A 21,562-nucleotide genomic window follows, 5' to 3' on the forward strand; every position below is an offset into this window, starting at 1 on the left:
TACAAATAAGATACTTTGATTAGAACTGTGAGTGGAACATGGGGAAGGAAGTTCATAAGTGTTGCTGTTTATTCACATTTCAATACTGCATCATGTGTACATGTCAAGAGAAGAGAGCTTGCGATTGTCTTCTGTATCTTAAGACAATTATCTGGGATGACCAAAACCCGACACTTTCTAACAAAGAAGTTAGTGTCTGATATTGTCCTACTTTACTGGTATCAGAAGTGAGCTAAAAATTATGTTTTGCTTTCATATGCCTTTTTGGGGGTTGGTCCTATTACTTACAAGTGGCAAAACCATGAATAAAGTATACAGGTCTATCTAGATGCTATATGACACTAATCACCATAGCAACTGAGTGTATCCATAATCATGAATGGCTTTTTTAGCCTCCCAGCATCTGAGAGTTAGGTAAGCTTTATCCCTACTTTGAGAACTTTAGCCTTAATTTCTCCATGTCTCAGTTTCCCATCTCTAACGTGGGGATAATACTCAGCTACCATTGTTTGTTATTGGTACTATTTTGTTTACCTTTCTTTCTATGAAGATAGGCTTCTCTTACAACGTGAGTCCAAGCGAATGTGTTTTAGAAAACCACAACATTTATTTAGAATAGCATTTCTATAAATAATAGTGACATAATTTGACATGATATGGTATTTCACAGGCTACTAGAACTGGAAACTGTTGGCCAGAGGGTTAGTTTGCCACTTAAGTTGCATTCATCTAGTATCTTCATCATGTGGATATAAGCACCGTATATAGATAGATAAGAGTGAGGGAGTGTAAATGTGTGTGTGGCCTCATAAGAGGTGCAGGGTTCACTAGTCAAAATAAAATGGTAATATGTCGCAAAAATAATCTAGTCTCAGGTTGATTGGTTGATGGAATGAAATTTTGTTACCTTTCATCTTTGTTTATGCACAAGAGATTTAGTTGCATTGGAAACTAACCTTATATGTTACATAGCACTTAGTTCGTTTGATTATTTATCTGTGCATTTGTTTTGTTTTAATTTAGATTTTTGATTCAACTGGGGGAAATGGATTTGCAGGCACACAGTTACTCCAGAAATCATCCAACTCTACTGAGGTAAGATGAGCTCGTCTGTGTACTGCATCGTTAAATTTCTGAAGGGATGTCACATAAGTATATGAAAAAAGAACTTCAGAAACTTTATTGAATATCATCTTGTATTAGTTGACAGAACCACAGTTTGTTTTATATGGGTATTTAAATGTGTAAGATAGACTTTTTCCTTAACTAAAACTTCCTATATCATCCTGATCCCCACTGGTGTGTGTTTGTGTGCACAAATGCAAGAGAGAATCAGCAATTAGTTAATTTGGAAGTATTCATTTCTTTTATAATATAGCCTAAACCAAGTTATTACTGGATTTTGCTTGCCATTTACCAAGGATTAGTTTGACAGAACCTGTATATTTAAAGATTAAGAAACTGTAATATGACAGAGCCTGTATTTTCAGGTAGAAAGAAACAGAACCAAATGTGCCTGGCTGCAGCGTACATGTGGGAGGGGATGTGGTAGAGGGCAGTAGAACCCTCCCCGACTTGCAGTACCCTGCATAGTGGCTGGTCACAGTCCTAATCCTCCTTCTTAGTGCCTCCTGGGGTGCAAGCCACTCTAAAGGAGGAGGGAGGGTTATGGGGATCTGACCTCTACCCTGGCCACACAATTGTCTAGGAGCAGAAAAGAGCACAGTCCCCCCTCTTCCTCTGGGGTGATGTCGCTCTGCGCTGCCCCTGAAGCAGAGCACTATGCGGCATAACTACCACAATTCAGTCCTTACTGTTTCAATGTTAGTCGTATTTGCAGGTACAATGAAGACTTAGGCCATGTCTACATCTAAAATTTTGCAGCGCTGGTTGTTACAGCTGTATTAGTACAGCTGTATAGGGCCAGCGCTGCAGAGTGGCCACACTTACAGCAACCAGCGCTGCAAGTGGTGTTAGATGTGGCCACACTGCAGCGCTGTTGGGCGGCTTCAAGGGGGGTTCGGGGAACGCGAGAGCAAACCGGGAAAGGAGACCAGCTTTGCCGCGGTTTGCTCTCGCGTTCCCCGAACCACCCTGCAAACCGCAGGGAAGGAGACCTGCTTGTTCGGGGAACGCGAGAGCAAACCGCGGCGAAGCTGGTCTCCTTTCCCGGTTTGCTCTCGCGTTCCCCGAACCACCCTGCAAACCGCAGGGAAGGAGACCTGCTTGCTCGGGGGTTCGGGGAACGAGAGAGCAAACCGGGAAAGGAGACCAGCTTCGCCACGGTTTGCTCTCGCGTTCCCCGAACCACCCTGCAAACCGTAGGGAAGGAGACCTGCTTGTTCGGGGAACGTGAGAGCAAACCGGGGAAGGAGACCAGCTTCGCCGCGGTTTGCTCTCGCGTTCCCGGAACCACCCAGCAAACCTCAGGGAAGGAGACCTGCTTGCTCGGGGTTCGGGGAACGCGAGAGCAAGCTGGGGAAGGAGACCAGTTTGATTACCAGAGGCTTCCTCAGGTATGCTGGGATACCTGCTTATTCCACGGAGGTCAAGAAAAGCGCTGGTAAGTGTCTATACTTGATTACCAGTGCTGGATCACCAGCACTGGATCATCTACACCCGAGACAAAACGGGAGTACGGCCAGCGCTGCAAACAGGGAGTTGCAGCGCTGGTGGTGCCCTGCAGATGTGTACACCTCCTAAGTTGCAGCGCTGTAACTCCCTCACCAGCGCTGCAACTTTCTGATGTAGACAAGCCCTTAAAATGTAATGTAGAATCTGGATGGCATCAGGATCATTTTGAGGGCTTTCCATCTCCTCTCCCTTCTTAGACTTGTGCAAATATTCCCCTCTAAGATGATCACTTTTAGTTCTCTTGCATGGCTTGTTTCTGTGATCTAGTACTTTTAATTCTCATCTGTTAAGCAGAGATATTTTTAAAAAACTTCAGAGATCTTCTTAATTACTCTTCTGGCCTATCATTCATGTGCCTAAAAGCACTGGCAGCAAATGACTCATATTCTTTCAAGCTGCAGACCTTTGTTTGCTATAAGGACAAAGCAAGTGAATGCCAAATATCTCCCCTCCTGTTATGCCTGGCAAGGAAGTTCTCATTGGTTTAAAAGAGAGAGGGCAGGACTAGCCTTTGGTCAGTAAACTAGGTTGATCCAAGTGGTTAGAACAGGTATGGGCAAACTACGGCCTGTGGGCTGGATCTGGCCGTTTTAAGCCCTTGAGCTCCCGCCGGGGAGAGGGATCTGGGACCGCACCACATGGCTTGGCCCTGCTCTGGCGCTAACCCATTTTTTATGGATTTATAGTCCAGACAGAAGAAGCCTTCTCCATGCAAACCTCCTTATGTATGAGCAGGATGTAGGGCCAAACCAACTGGTAGAATTGAGGCAAATTTGTTGACAGATTGCTGTAATAGCAGGAGTCATGCCTGGTGTATCCCTTCCAAGGATTTGCCATATTAAGGATCAGGATTCTAGGGCTTAATTTTGATTAGAGCATAGTTTGGTTCCCTTGAGTATCCCTCTGGACTAAAAGTAATAGTTTCTCTCCACTTTACCCTTTCAATCACTCTCATTCCCTGGACCAGATCATCCCCGAATGTAATTTTCAGTTTTAAAGAGCTAAGAAGAAATTATGCCACAGAACTGTGCTCCCTATGAATTTGTCTACCTAGTATTAGATGAAACCTGCATTTAGAATGAAACATTGCACTTAGAAATGACTATAATTAAAAGTTGTAATGCAACTCTTGATGCTAGATAACATTTGAGACTTGGGAAAAGTTTGTTATAGCTCATGGCTTTTTATGCTGTAATTTCCAGTTATGGTGAGCTGTATGGTTTACTTCCCTCTTGTGAGTATTCATTTAGTGGCAAGATAATAAAGAAATATAAATATAGATTTCCGTAGAATTATGCAAAAGTTATACCACAGAATTTTCCCAATGATGGTACCAAACCCTTGAGTGGTGTTGTGCCTATGAAAATCATCTCCAACTCATGTGTTCTTTGATGAAAAATATCAATAAAAACAACCGTTCTTTCAGCTGTGTAATGCCTGTTATTTGCTGAATACTGTGGGAATATTTATAGAAAGTCACTCCTCTCTTTTCAATAGGAAGTATACATACGATACATTGTAATAGTGTGGGATTTCTGGGTCAAATCACCCACTATAGAGAACTCAGAATTCCCTCTGAATGATTCCATTGGGTGTGGTGTGAGGTTTGCCTCCTTCCCACATCCCACAGAATTGATTGTAACAAATCTGTGCTATAGAAACCAGACACAACAGGATTCTGGCCTCTAAACCTGAGCCTCCTGGTTCCCTCAGGTCTCCCTGACAGCTTGTCTCCTGAAAGAGTAATGTGCCATGGCCTTCATGCCAGCCACTGACTCTAGCCAGGGGATTCACTCTGTCGTGGGCTACACTGAATACCCAAAACTGAATAAAACACATGCGGTTACAATACTCTCACAGGGCTGGGAGGGAGAGACAGCAGACACCCCCTGCCATATCGTTGCACCACTTGCCCCGCTCCTCCAAACAGGTAGAACCTAAAACATGCTGAGCCCTCATGGAGGGGTTTTTGAAGGGATTGCAGGGAAGGAAGGAATAATCTATGGTCTTTCTTTACCCTTTGATGCTACCTTCACTACATCTGAGTCCTTTCCACTCATGGCAGCAGAGGGATAACAAATCTAGACCTATGGCTGCTAAATACGCAAAAGTGGGGTATTTGTTTCTAGACTTTTTAAGGGTTCAAAATATGGCCTAGGCATTTTTTTTAAGATCCTGATATTTTTACTACAATTCAGAAGTGAGTCATCATAGCTCTCAAAACCATTAAGTTTGGAATCAACCCAGTTTCATTAGCCAATTTCAAATAAAAATCAAAAACAATCAAAACCTTTCATGAGATACTTCCTGGCGAATGCAGTGAAATACAAGTAGTGAAGTGTTCCTGGCAGCTTTTCTGAGGTGTTGCTTATGAAGATGGTGACAAAAAAACAGAGAGAGATGGGAAAATCATGAAGTATTCTACTGCTCCTCAAGCAACACTGTGGCATAGTCCTGGCACATGTTCCTGGAAAACTGGATGGGTGGTTGTAGCTTTATGTGGCAAGGAATGAATGAAGTATTGTAGTATTAGTCACTGCAGGCATAACAGAAAAAAAATCTCATTTCATGTCAGAGTTTCTGAGATGGAAAATGTGGGTGAAGCAACGGTATCTTGACCACAGTTAAGGAATATGTTTATAGTTTAATATAGAAAGACTTAAGTTTTCCTCACAGCAGGCCCTTAGTAATGCTTATGTTTGAGCATCAGTATACATGGGAAACAGATTATTTTGGATCCCCAGCAGTTTATGTTGGTTAAAAAAACTCTGAATCATATAATTTAAAGGGGATTGTGTTAGGGCAGGGGAAGATGCCTTTAAATAATGTTTTTCCCCACCTTGCTCCTCTGTTGAATTTTTCTCCACCAATGACTGTAGTGAGATTGATTTATAATGGGCAGACTGAAGGGCTGATTTCCCTTCAATAATCCAATTGATAATTACAAACCATTGAATTACTAGTAGCATCTCTGAGTTGACATACATGGTTGCTTCACCTTTCTCTCCAGGAAGCACACTGAGAATTAACAGTTTGACGCATGATATCAGGATTCTTAATTCTTGCAATATGTCTTTCTTCCTTTATCTCTTTCATCATTTGTACAGTTGTAGAAGCTCATAGTTGATTCCTATCTTGGCTTCTTGGTGCTTTTGATGTGAGTATAGTTCTATAGGAATTATCATCCTGTAATATAGCAACTGTTCTGTACGAATTATGGTACAAGAGTCTATGAGGGAGAATCTCAGCAGATATAAACTGTCATAGTTCCACTGACTACAGTAAAGCCATGACAATTGACACCAGCTGAGACTCTGCCCTTTTCTAGCTGGTAGCTTGCCACTAGGAAAGTATGATTTTTGAAAGTTATCAAAATGTGACTCTTTATAAAATAATTACTACTTCAGGCTTCTAATCTGGCTGCAACTTGTATTTATGGGTAATGTGGTAAATACACTGATGTGGCTGTTTGATATGCCATTTTTACTGCCGTGATTGTCATGCATGTCAAGAATAAAAATGACATTGTTATTATTTGTTGAGTGTAGTCATTAGGTTTGGTGCTGTGCCAATAGGGAAACGCAATCCCTTCCCAAGGTAGCTGCACTATAAGGATTCCGTTGTGGCTTTTAATCACAGCCCTGCACTGGGCCCCTGGGGCTGCATGGCCCCTGCAGGTGTTCCAGGCAGAATTGCATCTCCCAGGTATCCAAGTGTTCAAAAGGTGTGCACACACTCTTACCCCTCCCCTGCATAGATGGCTGGCTTTGCTAGCTGGTGGGGAGTGGACAGGGTCATGGCCTCACCTCTGCTTCCCCTCCTGCTTTGATGTGGCTCACACCATGGAGCAGATCCTGCACTCAGAAGAGTCCTGGAAGCTCTGTTTGTGGTTGGGTTCTTTTCCTTGTGCTCCCTCACAAATCCCCTCTATTGTTTACATATGCAGAGGCCAGCCACAATCTGGATCAGAGTTCTGACACCTAATACAGTGGTTGAAGGTCTAGTCTCAACACAGTGCAGCTGTAGTTATATTTTTCTTCTCCTTTGATGGGTTACTTTTGAATAATAAATTGTGGCACAGAAGAAAGGGCAAAGATGAGCAAGATAGTAAAGGGATATTTAAGATGAATGAAACGGTTGTATAAATGTATACAAAATGGCTTTGTGTCATGCGTTACCTCCACATTAAAGTTGGTTGTGATTTGCCAGATGTATTTCATGTTTAAAGTTGGATTGAGCTTCAGTTTAAGCCTAAGTAGTGAAAGATCACACCCTTCACTGTGTAACAAACAATATAATCTTAAACTGTAGGTATAGCAGACTGTGCCTCTGCTATGTTATGTGATGTTTCTTGCTCCATAGTGCCCTCTGCTGGAAGACTACTAGATTATCCTCTTTTCTCGTTAGAAATATAGTAGAACCTCAGTTACGAACTGACCAGTCAACCACAGACACCTCCATTTGGAACCGGAAGTACACAAACAGGCAGTAGCAGAGACTAAAAAAAAAAAGATGAAAATATAGTAAAGTACTGTGTTAAACATAAACTACTTTTAAAAAAAAAAAGGGAAAGCAGCATTTTTCTTCTGCATAGTAAAGTTTCAAAACAGTATTAAGTCAAAATTCAGTTGTTCACTTTTGAAAGGTAACCATACTGTTTTGTTCAGAATTACAAACATTTCAGAGTTACGAACAATCTACATTTCCAAAGTGTTTATAACTCTGAGGTTCTATTGTATAGTGATCTATTCAAAGTCTTTGATAAAATACAGTACTAATTGTTTAATCCTGTTTAAGGCTTTTTTCATTTGTTTACATAAACAGGATAATACAATTATGCCTAAGACCATTTTCCATTTGTGCGTATATGTATAATCTTGCCATGTTAGGAGTTAGTTTGAACTAATAACATGATAGGTGGGTGAAATAGTGTCATTTGAATACCAGAGAAATAATGAAATCAATTCTCTAGACAAAATCTGGACTAAAGTCAGTGATATTGTGTGAGAACTGGTAACGTAATTTGTTCTTGTATGCCAGGTGCATTGGTAGTATAGTGGTGAGCATAGCTGCCTCCCAAGCAGTTGACCTGGGTTTGATTCCCAGCCGATACAGTGATGTGATGCTTTCTCCCCTGGGAGTTGGTTTAATTTCGACCTGACCATGTGGCCTAATGGATAAGGTGTCTGACTTCGGATCAGGAGATTGAGGGTTCAGAGTCCCTTCACGGTTGTGTTGCTGCAGTTTAGGGGGGAGGGATAGCTCAGTGGTTTGAGCATTGGCCTGCTAAACCCAGGGTTGTGAGTTCAGTCCTCACGGGGGCCGCTCAGGGATCTGGGGCAAAATCAGTACTTGGTCTTACTAGTGAAGGCAGGGGGCTGGACTTGATGACCTTTCAAGGTCCCTTCCAGTTCTATGAGATAGGTATATCTCCATATATGACAGGAAAGAGCTTAATGTGATACCTTTGCTAAATGCACATTGTACATACCAGTAGCAAACCTCCAGTATATTACTGATATTGCCATATCTCCATGTACTGTCAATTTTTTCCTGTATTTTCAGCAGCAAGTTGATGAATTTTTGAATGTCTACTGCTCTGCATCAGAAAGTGGCCAGAAAGAGAGCACTTGGGAAATCCAAACATATGTCCATTTCTGTGATAGGCCAGGAGTCACGTTAACCCTCAAGCCAGAATACAGAGTGGAAGATGTTTTGTCTTTGGCGTGCAAGGTACAGAGTTCTCACACCTGAAAGCAGCTTGTGTGCTTTAAAAGGCCACTACTTATACTTGTGTATTAATTATTCTGATGCTGAAGCAGTGAGAGCCCAGTCTCTGAGTCCCAGTGTCCCTGTAATTTAAGGGTTCCTCCTGTGCTTCTGGCAGTTCTGTAAGGCTCAGTGGAACCAAAGTAACAGTGTCTTGGGGGCCTTTCAAATGGTGGCATGGACATTCTTTGATGCCTAAGCTAGCATGCAGTCAAGAATCTTGAAAGAGCAATAACAGCTGCACCTGTTAATCTACCCATGAGAAGTCTTGACATATGTCCAGTTTGCCTTTTATCACTGAGTTGTTACAATGAATAGAATTGTTGCATGGAAATTAGCTGTAGAGGAAAAGTGGTAACTGGTTGATTTACCTCTGATGTCACAATGGCCCCACTTAAGAGCTACTTACACTGTTCCCTTGAGCTTATTCTATAGTCTATATAATCATAACAATTAGAGACAATAATCATTAATAACTTTGCTTAATTAGAACCTAATTTCTTCAGATAGAGACTCTGTAAGATTTTGGTTCTTTTAAACTATATGGAAAGTTTGAAGTGTCTGCAGTATTCCATTGATAAGATTATTTGGGACAAAGAAAAGACTGACACAGATGTTAATTTCTTAAAGGACCTAATGTTTTGAATTAACTAATGGATTTATTTATAAATTCTCAAAAAATTCAGCCTGTTCTCAGAGTAGGTGCTGTAAATCTCGGGAGGATACGCTGTAGTTTTCATGCAAAGCAAAGAGGTTGAATCACTGCTTAAAGGCAAAATAGAACTCTGCATTAACTGTGGAGCCATGACCAGAGCCTTCACAACACCAAAAATAGTGTAGGGTGTTAATCATCACTTGTGCAAACAGATTGAACTGGACTGAATTTGTGAATCAAACCATTTTCAAATTATAATGGAATAAAACAATAAATGTTGGGAAAAAGCTCTCATTTTAAAATTCCTGTTAATTGACAAATATGTCCAATTGACCTTATCTCCGGATTAAAAAACACAACATTTGCTGAAGTTAAGGAGTGCCAGGGCTTCTAAAGGAAAGATAGCCACAACTACTTTCTCTCCATAATAGCTGAACAAAATAAGAGCCTTAAAATGACTTTTTTCAAAAAATCAGGCATTATCTGCATTTTCTAAATTGACACAAGGATAGTGCTTTAGCCAAGTCACAGTGAATCTACATACTGTCACTAAAAAGATATAATTTTGTTATTGCTCATGTTAGTTAGTCCCCATTCCTCATGAATCATTGAGAAGGAAATTAGTCCTTATTTCTAAAAAGAACGGTCTACCCCACCATTTGCAAAAGAGCTAAATATTAGGAAAGAAGGGCTAGGCTATTTATCCTACAAGACTTCGGTGTGACCACCAGATGGCAAGACAGAACTGAAACATTTGGCAGTGGATTGATAATGTGACAGTAGAAGCCCTGCTAAAAGAAACAAAGAGAGAGAGAGAGATCTATAAAATCAAGTTTAAAAGTAAATTGTGTTCTTCACTACACTGCTCCAGAATGTTTGTCTGTAGAAAATACAGTTTTGTTATGCCTGTATCACTTCAGTAGTCTAATAGTAAGTTACTTTATTTTAATGTTTTCTTTTAATGAAACCCTTTTCTGTTTTATCTTTTATTTCTATTCTGTATGTAAAGTTTTTCATAAGTAGTCTAACACTGACTCCTTTCTGCTACATTTTTTTTGGCTCTCTCCTTACATTGCCATTCCAGTCTGGTGAGAGTAAGGAATCTTCATTCTTTAACACAACACATTGTTTAAAAGTCTGGGTGTCTGATTTATTAATTTTTTTTCTCAACTATATTTTGATGGTTTTCACTCATTTGTATTCTGCATACCTAAAACTTTGCATAACACACCAAGTGAGAATATGCATTTTAATATAATTATTTAGAATAAAGTGCACACATTACCTATACATTCTGTAACACATAATGAAATGTTCAGCTAAACAATCCTTCCTTGGTTGATTTAAGATTTCACAATCTTCAGAGGCTTGTTAAACAGAGAGGTGAAATGACCTTAATGGATGCAGAGCTGCCTTCTGTTCTGAAACATTGCTCTATTAATTCTGAAATGCAAGATTAGTCTGAGCAGCGAGCTAAATTTAAGAGACTGACTTGCTAGGGGCTCCTCTCTTTTAGGCTAATATCCTTAGGGAGTATTTCCATTCCCCTTTGACCTCCTGCAAATACTAGGTTTTCACTTCGACTACATATGGTGAAAAGTAGGTGTTACTCACTATCATAGATGAAACCTGGCAGTAAAAAGTGGAATAAAAGCAATCCCTCAGGAAATCTCTCTCTCCTAAGAGCCTGTATATGCATATGCATTTTCCACATCAGTTTTATGTTTTCCACATCTGTTTTATGCGCAGAAGTGAGCCGCGCAGAAGAGCCATAGAAAATGATGAAGATGTGTACAAGTTCAAAAGGACAGAACAGAGTTCTCAGTTTATTTGAAAACACATAATGATGCTTGGTTAATCTAACAGCCAAGCTGTAATGTTAATGCAAGTGTTTCCTGAGTATCCTTACAAGAAACTGAAAATCACACTGATGTGAGCTGGAACCATATCATCTAGGCAATACAGACAATACACCACAAAACCATTTAGAAAATAACTTGTTGAAGATTGACTTTGCTTAACTTCTAAAGGTTTTGTGTGTGGCTTCTTTGACATATGGGATTCTGTTAATAAATCATGAATTTCAAATATGTTCTTTTCATTCCTTAGATGAGGCAGCTGGAACCAAGACACTATGGTCTTCAACTTAGAAGATTAGTTGATGAAAACATTGAGTATTGTATTCCTGAAGCATACAAATACATACAAGATCAGGCAAGTTTGACTGATTTTAGATAAGAACATCTCGATATTTGTAGCCACAGCTAAATTATACTCTGTAAATGTCTGTGAATTAGGTACAAAATGGGATTTTTAGATTAGATCACGATCACAGACTATATTCTGCTACCCTTACTCACAATGAGTTAAACTTGCCCATGTGCAGAGAACTGGAGATCTAGGACATCACTTAAGCCTTAGTTTAAAGACTATTTTGAGGGTTTAAGTGGGACTTAATGGTGCCTAGGCCTAGTGCCGGTGCTCTGCACATGAGTGAATTTCACCTATTAGGTAATACCTTATTCCAGAGTTAGTCCCACTGAGTTCGGTGATACTTGCAACATAACACACTTGTGTAACGTGAGTAAAGGTGGCAGAATCTGGAACTTTGTTAATGGATTATTTAACAATGCAGCTTATTTTTTTGAATAATTAAAATTATACTGATTTCAATGATGTGTTGGACCTTTGGCTTTCGCAGTCCTATAGTTTAACAACTTGTGATGTTTTCTCTCTAACAGATATACGATGAAATAGAAATTTTTCCTTTAAATGTTTATCATGTTCATCTTACTAAAACTGAGAACATATCTGATTTTGGTAAGTTTTAGTAAAATCCCTCCCAATGATTTTCCTTTTATTTTCTTTGTTCTTTTTGAAGCTTTAATTTTTCCTTCCATGAGCTTTCTCTTTGTTGACAACTTTTGGGTCACTACATGTTCAGTATGACAAGTCTGCAATGTGCACAAGTTAGCACTTTAAAGAAGACCTGATTTCTCATTTGATACTGCTGACTTTTTTCTGTTTTTTGACTCTTGCATTTTGGGGGAGCAAGTGAAAGGCTTACTTCCCCATGCCACTTCATTGACCAGCCAGTAAAAGAGCTGCTGAAGAGTTGGCAGGCAACTTTCTCATGCTCGGCTAAATAGAAATACCCAGCCTACTCTCAAAATATAATTTCCTTTTTGGCAGCAAAACATTCTCTTGATCCTGTGCCAACAGGCTGTCATTTGACAGAAATTTTAACTGGCTTCTTTTCCCGGTTGGAGGTAGTGCCTAAGAATATCCGTATGTTTGCTCATTGTGAAATGTGGACTTTAGTCAGTCAGTTGACAAGAATGGGAGAGGCAGTGGAGAAAAAAGGAAGGAAGATAATACTGTAGAAAGAAAATTGGAACAGAAAAAACAATAGTTGGGGTCCTGATTCACTCCCATTCAGGCCAATTCATTCCCACTATGGTAGTCTTTCCATTGATTTTAAGGGCATGTCACCATGGTGCATTAGTTTGCACCAGAGAGTTGTAAATTCTAGCACGTAGTAGTGTGTTGCACACTAATTGGCCTGTGCAGACTCTGCTGGTTCTCACTAAAAGTTCCAGTGTGCCTGTTAATGTAGTCCTGTTTCAAGAAGTATTATAGTAACACTCCCTAGGGAATTTTTAGTCTGTGCTAACAGGAGCCACAGGGTCTAATTAGCATACAACATGCTAGTGCACACTAGAATTTACAACCCTCTAGTGTGGACTAACATACCATGTAGACAATCTCTGATGTGACTTTGATTGGGTCTGAGATTATAGTCTCTTTGAGTCAGGGACTGAGACTAGAAATCTGTGTGAGAGGAACAAAATGGAGAACTCCTCATGGTATTGCAGAAGAACTCCTTTTCCATCATGCTGACTTCTGATCTCATCCATCTCTTTGTGTCAAGCATTCTTAGCTACAGAAAGGAAACAACTGCTGAGGGGCAGCTCTTCGGGGAAGGACTTTTTTTCTTTTTTCTTTAATGTTTGTACAGCATCCATCAGAATGGGGCTCTGATCCTGATTGTGTCAATTGTACACAAAAATGGGTTATAAACACACAATTTTCACGTCTTCAGACACTGTTCTCACCCAGTTTTTACAAGAAATCATATAAAATCCTCATAATATTTGTCTTAAGTATTTTATAGACCTTCACTGGATCTGGTGATCTGTGTTATTGAAAAGCTATATCAGGCCTACTTGGAAAAACAATAAAATATCTCATAATACCTATTTACATTGCTTTTAAGAGTAAAGAAATTTACATGAGAGAATTTGTCCTTAGGGTGTGGGTTTGCATAGGCATGTGTGTATACGAGTTGGGAGTACAAAATGTCACCTCCCTTTGATTATGTAGATTAAATCTACTGAACATACAAAACTAAATGAGAAATACCTGACCAGAAATTCACCTGATTGTTGTTTTAAGCAGACCAAGTAGTAAGGGTAAAACTATCTTTCTTCTTAATTCCAGGTTTTGCAGTCACAGCTCAAGTTGCTGAAAACCAGCATCTCACTCATATATTTATAAGTGATGTCCTTCCAGATGGACTGGCTTACAAAGAAGGTTTGTGTCATGGCTGCACTAACCACTATTACGTTTTTAATTACTTTTTACTAAGTAGCAAACTTTAGGGAGCTTTAAAATTGCCTGAAAATGGTTCTTTGCTTCTACTACCCTTGGTCGTCTTGCTTGATAGCAGATGATGCTAGGTAAGATAATTTACATGAAGTGGTTGAGGAACCCTTCTAATGAGAGATGAAGTAAAAAGAGTGCTTGTCTACACTTGGGGCAAAATCTGCTACCAGCACCCATACTAAATGCTGGGATCTGTACAGGGACAGAAGAGAGAAATTCTCCATCTCACATAGTGGAACCTCCATGACTGAACTAACCTCCACGGCTCTTAGCTTCCCATTTGCCTGCAACAAGCAGTGATATGCAAAAGGCTGGCTCCTAAAGAACTACCTTGTACATTACATTGCAGGGTACCACTGAAGTTCTCTACTTTTATGGTGCTCATGGATTTATGTCTCCTCATCAGCCTCTTAAGATATCACCTTCCCCTCCACACTGCTGAACTGCATTAATTCTGCTGTGTTTGGGACCATCTGCAAAGGAAGGGGAGAATTGTTCCCTTAGTCATTTGGAGTGCAGTGGCCAACTGGTTGTTGCTGATCCTAAAATGTACAAGTTGCCACTATTTGGATCTAACTGAACTCTCCCATAAAAACCTCACTTGTTAGATTTCCCTGTTGCAATTTTGCAAGAATGAACAAATCAGCCTGATAAAGCTCCTTGTGTTTCCTGAACTGAGATCCTAAAATAAGAGTTATTTTGCCTATCGGCTTTTCAGGATGCTGAGAGCCACCTTAAAATGAACTCTCATGGTCTGAAAGTCTGTGTGATTCTTCTGTCATACGCTTTTCTAAAGCTGCATGTCAGAGCATCCTGCTTTAGCCTTTGAGTAGAAACAGCCATGTCATAGGTGGCAAAACAAATAGCCAATCCTGCAGTCATGGCGCACGTACAAAAATCCCTCTGACTTCAGTGGGATAACTGCAGGATTAGGTCATTTGTATAAATAAATATATATATATATAATCAAAATGCAATATAATTTATTTTGTAGCCCTGTTCATCAGCACTCCAGAATTCCCTTCTTATTTTCTTTCGTTTCTCATTCTCCTAGGGCTGAGAGTGGGCAATGAAATCTTGATGATAAACGGAGAGGCTGTGTCTGATCTTGACCTCAGGCAGATGGAATTATTGTTTTCCGAGAGAAGTGTCACGCTCACAGTGAGAGCAAGTCATTATGGCCCTAAGGGAGCATTATGTACATCGTGGTCAGATGGCGACACTTCCAGGGACCCGAAAAACTTGTTACCCCCTCCTAACCAGTCACAGCTCCTGGAAGAATTTCTGGATAATTTCAAAAAGAACTCTGCAAATGGTGAGGAGATGATGATGATTGTATTACTTTTTTTCTGGCCAGCCAGTTATTTTAAAACTAGTTTCTTTTTTTTAATCCATTTAAAAGAAATTATCCTCATGCTGCAAGAGAAAAATCCAGATATAAACTATGTAAAAATCCATTTAAATTTCATGCATTTCTGTAATTATAGTGATTTCCTGAGGTAGCAATGAAACAGAAAATGATCATTTCTGCAGGAAAATTATGTTCTTTTAACCTGTTCCACTGAATCATCCCAGTAATGCTAAGTACTCTGTTTTGCAATTTCAGGGCTACCCATTATAACCATAGGTGAGCATCAGAAGTTGGAATGGTGTCGCTTTTAGCGGCAGGAGTTTTGCTGTATGTTTTAATATACTTCATTTGCGCAACTTACTATGTACATTTAGGGCACTATGAAAATAATAACAATAATCAGCTGAAAATGGAGACATTTTACAGCAGCCTTCCTCACCAATCAATGTTTTCTTTAATGCATTCCAGTAGAATTCAGGTATCCACTTGATATAAATGTATCTTTTACCTTGATGCACTTTTAATATGATTCTCCAGCTACCTTCTCTTTGAATTCCTCAATCTTATTGTCATACTAACTATCAGATATATGAACTATGCTAAATGTATGGGGTGAGGATGAGATTGTAGCTGTACTCTGCATGGGTGAACAAGATGGGGAGGATGCAAAGATCTTTAGTGCTAGGACTGCTCCTGGCTAGCATCATGGACACCCATAAATGGACAGGAAGGAGATGAGTGTATGATCCTGTTTTCCACCATATCAGCTAGTAGTAGGCAGCTCATACATGCTGCACACCCTTAAGGACTGTAGCAGTGGGCACTCTCCTTGGGTCTGAACCAGTGCTGTAGAAGTCAATGGGAGCCTTTCCATTGATTCACTGGGAGCTTGATCATGCCCCTGGAGAACTATTGAGCTCTGTCAAGCATTCTCTTCCCCCCACCCCCATTGTCCGTGGTAGGCCAATGCCAGTTTTACCCATCATCTCATGGACTTTTTTGTCTAAACAGAAGTGAGTGGGGACTGCAGGACTTGGCATTTTGTGAACTGAAACATTCTGTCAAATGCCACATCACAAACAAGCAGCATAAACGCCACTGTGTTTGAGACTGCTCTGCTGTGTTGGAGAAATGTGTTTTGTGATGTCAACATGTTTTTAAGATATTGCTTGAAATATAAAGTGTTTTGGGGACATTTTCTCCCCTGGAAAATTGTGTGTATAAGATATAAGCAGATTTAACTCACTGTATCATGAATGGTGGAGGGGAGAGGGGAAAGTGAAATTCCCTCTTTATACCTCTGGAGGATGCTATTAAAATTCCACAGGAAACCTGGATCAGGTTCATTGCTGCATGAGGGAGAGGAAGTCATCTTTGTGCTTAATTGTGGTGGCAAGTATTGTCTGATCTTTAATCTTGTCATGATTTAAAAAAAGAATAAAATCTCACAAAGGAGAAGTTGATAGGATTGATTCAATTATAAAGTAACTTTATTAGGTCATCTTTGAAATTAAAAAAAAAAAATCTGATTACAAGATCTGTGATACCGTCAGTAGCATCTCTCTCAGGGGCTGTAGTTCAATTTAAAACACCACTAAATTGACTACTGGCATATAAAAGTGTCATAAAACAAAAATTATGATGGAACTAATTAATTAGTTATATTAGAGCCATCACTCAGCTTGTTGGTTTGATATTACAGGCCAGCATTACCTGGAATATTCGGTATAATAAACGTATGTGTCCATTCACCAGATTCATTATTTCTGAGAGATAAATTTGCAACTTCTGTTAATCTCCAGATATTCATTATAATAAGATATTGCTAAGAGTATGTTTCATACTCTAGGCACTAAAATTTATATACTTATCTGATTAAGAAAGCAGTTAAGGCAGACTTGTTTACCTTGAAATGGGGGATGTGGGGGAGAAGGGGAAATGGTTCTAACTCAAGCTCTGTGAGAGAGTCTGTCATCTAATTCAGTTCATGTGGAAACAAAAGAAAGTGGCACTAATTTGACTTAATAGTTAATCTTAATGGGTTTCATCCTTGTATTCTCTTTTTTATTTAAAAATAACTTGGGTGTAATAGTCTGAACCCAGGCTTGGGTGCTGGAGACTCCTTTATAGTATCGAGGCACCAAAAATCAGAAGCCACATTGGAAAATTGTGGTCTAAGTGACTCAATTACTATCACTCAGGGTAACAGTATCAGAGCCAGAGTTAAAACCAAGGAAATGTGGGAGGCAGTGCTTAGGTAGGTAGGGGGTCTGACCTGTGAGTTCAGGTGTGTAGGCGCCTCACCACCTATTTATACTCGTGTTAGCTGGGTATGCAGTGCCTATCCTCTACACACTGCTGTAAGTGTAGACCTACCTTTAGTCATGCTAGGTATCAATATCTGGCCTATAATGAAGCAGAAATTACTATAAAGTAATCTTTTGAAAAACTCTAACTTCATATGGCTTTAATGATAAGGGTTTGTCTGAGTTTGCATTTATATACTTATAACTCCTTAGTGTCTTTATGATGAATGCAGTTTCCTACCTAATCCCTTGCATTGCAGACATGACATTTTTCCTTATGTCAAAATCTGGCAACGCTTAGCAAAGAGAAGGGAAGAGAAGTGATTGGTTTTCCACTGCTAAAAAATAGCCATTGGGTGTTTAGTTTTTTATAAGAGTGATTTGTTTCCTTCAGGAGACCAGAACTGGGCTGTGGCAGTGTGTACAGCCTCTCCGATCCTATAATCTGACTTTCCATGTGGCAGCATGCACTTGCTGCTGAGCCACCTGTTTATATTGGAAAAGAAATAAAATGAAACACTTGAAAACCCAATTAGGGGAGCAATTAAATTTGCACCTAGCTCTCTGTCCTAAGGAAGTTTAAATAAATATTTGTGAAGAAGTAATAAAAATGAGGAAATTAGGATGGAAATTTTTCCTATCTTTGAAAATACAAACTTTCTCCATTTCAACATGGTGTAGATGTTGGAAAAATAAACAGCAGAGTTAACGACAAGAATTGAATACTATGTATGCTAGTGTTTAGTGTGTCTGTTTTTGTAATTTATGAATCTTCTGCTGATATCTGAAGTATGAGCTACAAACAGAGGTTGATTTGAATAGCTTTAAATCTCTATTGCACAGCAGTTTTCAGGAAATGATTATTTGTTGCAGTATCTCAAGATCTCCATTGCCTCAAATTCAAGTTTGCCATACAGACACTCAGATAACAAGGTGTAGCATAAATGCCTAGACTAGGGTGACCAGAAAGCAAGTATGAAAAATTTGGACTGGGATTGAAGGGTAATAGGCACCTATATAAGACAGAATCCTGAATATAGGGACTGTTCCTATAAAACTGGGACATCTGTTCACCCTTGCCTAGACAGATAAATACCTTCAAGAGGGATGTCCCCCTCTTGACTTCTTCAGAGGCGAATTATTCTTCTCTAATAAAGATCAGGTAGCCCTGCTCCTATTGAACTTCCATCAGAAAGATCATTTGAGTCCAGTTCATGGGTGTTTGGGAGGAAATGGGGAAAACTCAGAATGATTGACATCTCAACTTTATTCATATCATAGGGGGATAAACCATGGCTATCTAGTAACCTTTACAGAAACCCTTACAGAAACTTCATCTGATCCAAAGCATTTCTCATTCTCAAAGTCTTATATATCTCACATTATAACAGCATTGAGAAAAAGAATTGGAAGAACTTCAAGCTGGTAAACTCATTGCTTCCGGTAGCAGACCCTGACTGAAGCACTGGCTTTTGCCAGTTTCACAGCAGCCCACGTCTCTTTCTGTCTCCTTCCATCTGTTGATTCAAATCTTTCATTAAATATGTGAAATATTTCTCACTTACACTGATGGCGTTTTGTAAAATACTGCCTTGAGGTGAAAATATATAAAATTACCCCAAAGTTAACATTCACATAATGTAGTTCTTCCTGAAGAAATTACCTTGCTCCAGTGTCTTTTGTTTGTGGTGTTTATTCTTTGAGTATTGTCTCTATGGGTGCTTCATTGTAGGTCTACCTGCATCCCTGCGCTGCTGATCAGAGAACTTTGGTAGCAATGTCTGTTGGGCCCGCACATGCTCTGTCTCCTCGGGCTGTGCCACGAGGCTAGCCAGCGCACATGGGCTAACCATCCTCAGCTCATTCTCGACCACTTTTGGCTAGAGATGGAGCCATTAGCAGTCTGTTAAGACTATCATCTTAATCTTCTCACCTATAGTTACTTAGTCTCCTAGTTGTAGAATAGTATTTCTAGCTAGTAGTTTTCCCCCCTTTCTTTATTTTACCCTTAAAAATGAAAAAAAAGTGCCTCTTGAATTCTGAGCCTTGCCCAAGAACTTTAGAGGCACACTCACTTTGGAGCCACCTCGAGATTTAGAAGAACAGGAAGCCGGTACTGAGGAGAAAGAGACTCCGAAGACCACATCCTCCTCCTCCTCCTCTTCAGATGAAGCCATCATGCCTTCTCCACCATCTTTGGTGGATGACTTTGATCTCTTTCAGGGACTGGCAAAGAGGGTGGCAGATACTCTCCAGGTTCATTTGAAGGAAGTCTGTAAAACCTACCATCAACTCCTTGATATCCTCTATTCTTCAGCGTCCTCAAAGATTGCCCTTCCAATTAATGAGGTCATTTTAGACCTAGCAAACACTGTGTGGCAAACCCTGACATCAGTGGCCCTAACCTGCAAGCAGCCGGACAAAAAATACCATGTCCCCACTAAGGAATCTGAATTCCTATTCTCCCACCCAACTCCATGGTGGTGGATGCTGTCAACTCTTGCAGCCACCACCACCTGTCAAGGGCTTCTCACTCTGACAGAGACTGCAAGCTCCTTGGTATGTTAGGCAGAAAAGCATATTCCTCAGCTACTCTACAGTTTCATATCACCAACTACCAGGCCTTCATGGCAAAATACAATTACATAAATTACTCAAAGTTGAATGACTTTATTGAAAAGATGCCAGAAATGCATCATGACTCATTCAAGGCCATTATCCAGGAGGGCCAGTTAGTGGCAAAGACATCACTGCAATCTGCCCTTGATTCAGCCGACATGGCAGCTAGGTCTGTCTCCACGGCTGTGGTGATGCGCTGAGCATCATGGCTTCATTTGCTGGGATTCCCAAAAGAGCTACAGTCCATGGATGAGGACCTTCCCTTTGAGGGCATAAAGTTCTTTGCCAAGAAAACTGATTCCTCCCTTCACACCCTGAAAAATTCAAGGGCTACACTCTGGTCACTGGGTATCTATACACCAGGATAAAAAAGATGATTTAGTCCCCAGTTTCAGCATAGATCATGCGTCTCAGTACCAGCCTCAGCGCCGCAAAGAAAGAAAGGAAAATTCCGTAAATGAAAACCATCTGGCACACAATCTTCATCCCTGCCTAAACCCCACTTTGATGGGCAGGTCAAGGCACTCTTAGACCACTCCCCCCTCCAAATGTCACAGCTGAACATTGTTCCACCCCCTTTTGGCCACCACTGGCAGTGTTCCGCAGTACCTGGGAACGCACAAGATCAGACCAATGGATCTTGGAGATTGTCCAAACTGAATACTCCATTCAGTTTGCCTCCCTACCCCCTCCACAGCACCCTTCCCCATCCATCTTCAGGGACCTTCCTCATGAGAGTTTACTACTACATGAGATAGAGCACCTTCTCCAGCTAGGCACCATAGAACCAATATCTCAAAATCTATGAGGCAAGGGGTTCTACTCTCATTATTTCCTGATATCCCAAAAGAAGGGAGGTTGGAGACCCATACTAGACCGCAGCGCTCTCAACAAGTTTTGTCAAGGCTCAAAAATTCAGGATGGTCACCTTATCGACGATCATTCCAGCACTGGAACAGAGAAACTGGTTTTCAGCCCTCTACCTCCAGGACCTCCTATATTCAGATCTCGATCTTACCAGCTTACAGATGATTTCTCAGATTCACTCTGGGACACAACCACCACCAATACAGGGTGCTCCCCTTTGGGCTATTATTGGCCCCGAGGGTATTTTCCAAGGGTCTCTCAGCGGTGGCCGCTCATTTACGCTCTCAAGAGATAATGATTTACCCATACCTGGACGATGGTCTCCTCAGAGCCCGATCTCTCTGGGAGGCTCGCCAAGTCACTGACACTACAGTACAAGAAGTCAACTCCCATTCCAGTGCAATGCCAGGAATTCGTAGGGGCCTATCTCAGTGCATTACAGGCCAAAGCCCTCTTATGTCCACACAGGTTCCTGTCTTTAGTCACACTCATAGACACCATCCCAAGCAGCTTACAGATACTGGCCAGGCTTTGCCCCTAGCTCTTGGGACATACGGCAGTGGGTGTGGCAGTGATACTTCATGCTAGGCTCCACATACAATGTCTCCAAATATGGTTTGGCTCAGTTTATAGACTGAGCATGGAGAAGTTGCACAAACTGCTGTCACTACTCACCACGATGAAAAACTCCTTAAA

General features: G+C 40.5%; 1 protein-coding gene and 1 non-coding gene across 3 annotated transcripts in view; both read left to right on the forward strand.

Moving 5' to 3' along the window:
• Window positions 1–21,562, forward strand: part of TIAM2 (T cell lymphoma invasion and metastasis 2) — a 126,074-nt gene that overhangs the window by 37,916 nt on the left and 66,596 nt on the right. Inside the window, exons 8-13 of one of the 2 annotated variants that reach the window (XM_030556623.1) lie at window positions 1,024–1,095; window positions 8,200–8,367; window positions 11,168–11,272; window positions 11,800–11,878; window positions 13,559–13,651; window positions 14,778–15,038. In XM_030556623.1, coding sequence (XP_030412483.1) covers window positions 1,024–1,095; window positions 8,200–8,367; window positions 11,168–11,272; window positions 11,800–11,878; window positions 13,559–13,651; window positions 14,778–15,038 — 778 coding nt within the window. The remainder of the gene's footprint in view (window positions 1–1,023; window positions 1,096–8,199; window positions 8,368–11,167; window positions 11,273–11,799; window positions 11,879–13,558; window positions 13,652–14,777; window positions 15,039–21,562) is intronic. The other variant, XM_030556624.1, reaches the window with a different exon arrangement.
• Window positions 7,677–7,748, forward strand: TRNAG-CCC. Its single transcript has one exon. It is a non-coding gene; the product is annotated as a tRNA-Gly (tRNA).

The sequence above is a fragment of the Gopherus evgoodei genome, chromosome 3 (genome assembly GCF_007399415.2).
Source record: "Gopherus evgoodei ecotype Sinaloan lineage chromosome 3, rGopEvg1_v1.p, whole genome shotgun sequence".
In the NCBI taxonomy this organism is placed as follows: domain Eukaryota; kingdom Metazoa; phylum Chordata; order Testudines; family Testudinidae; genus Gopherus; species Gopherus evgoodei.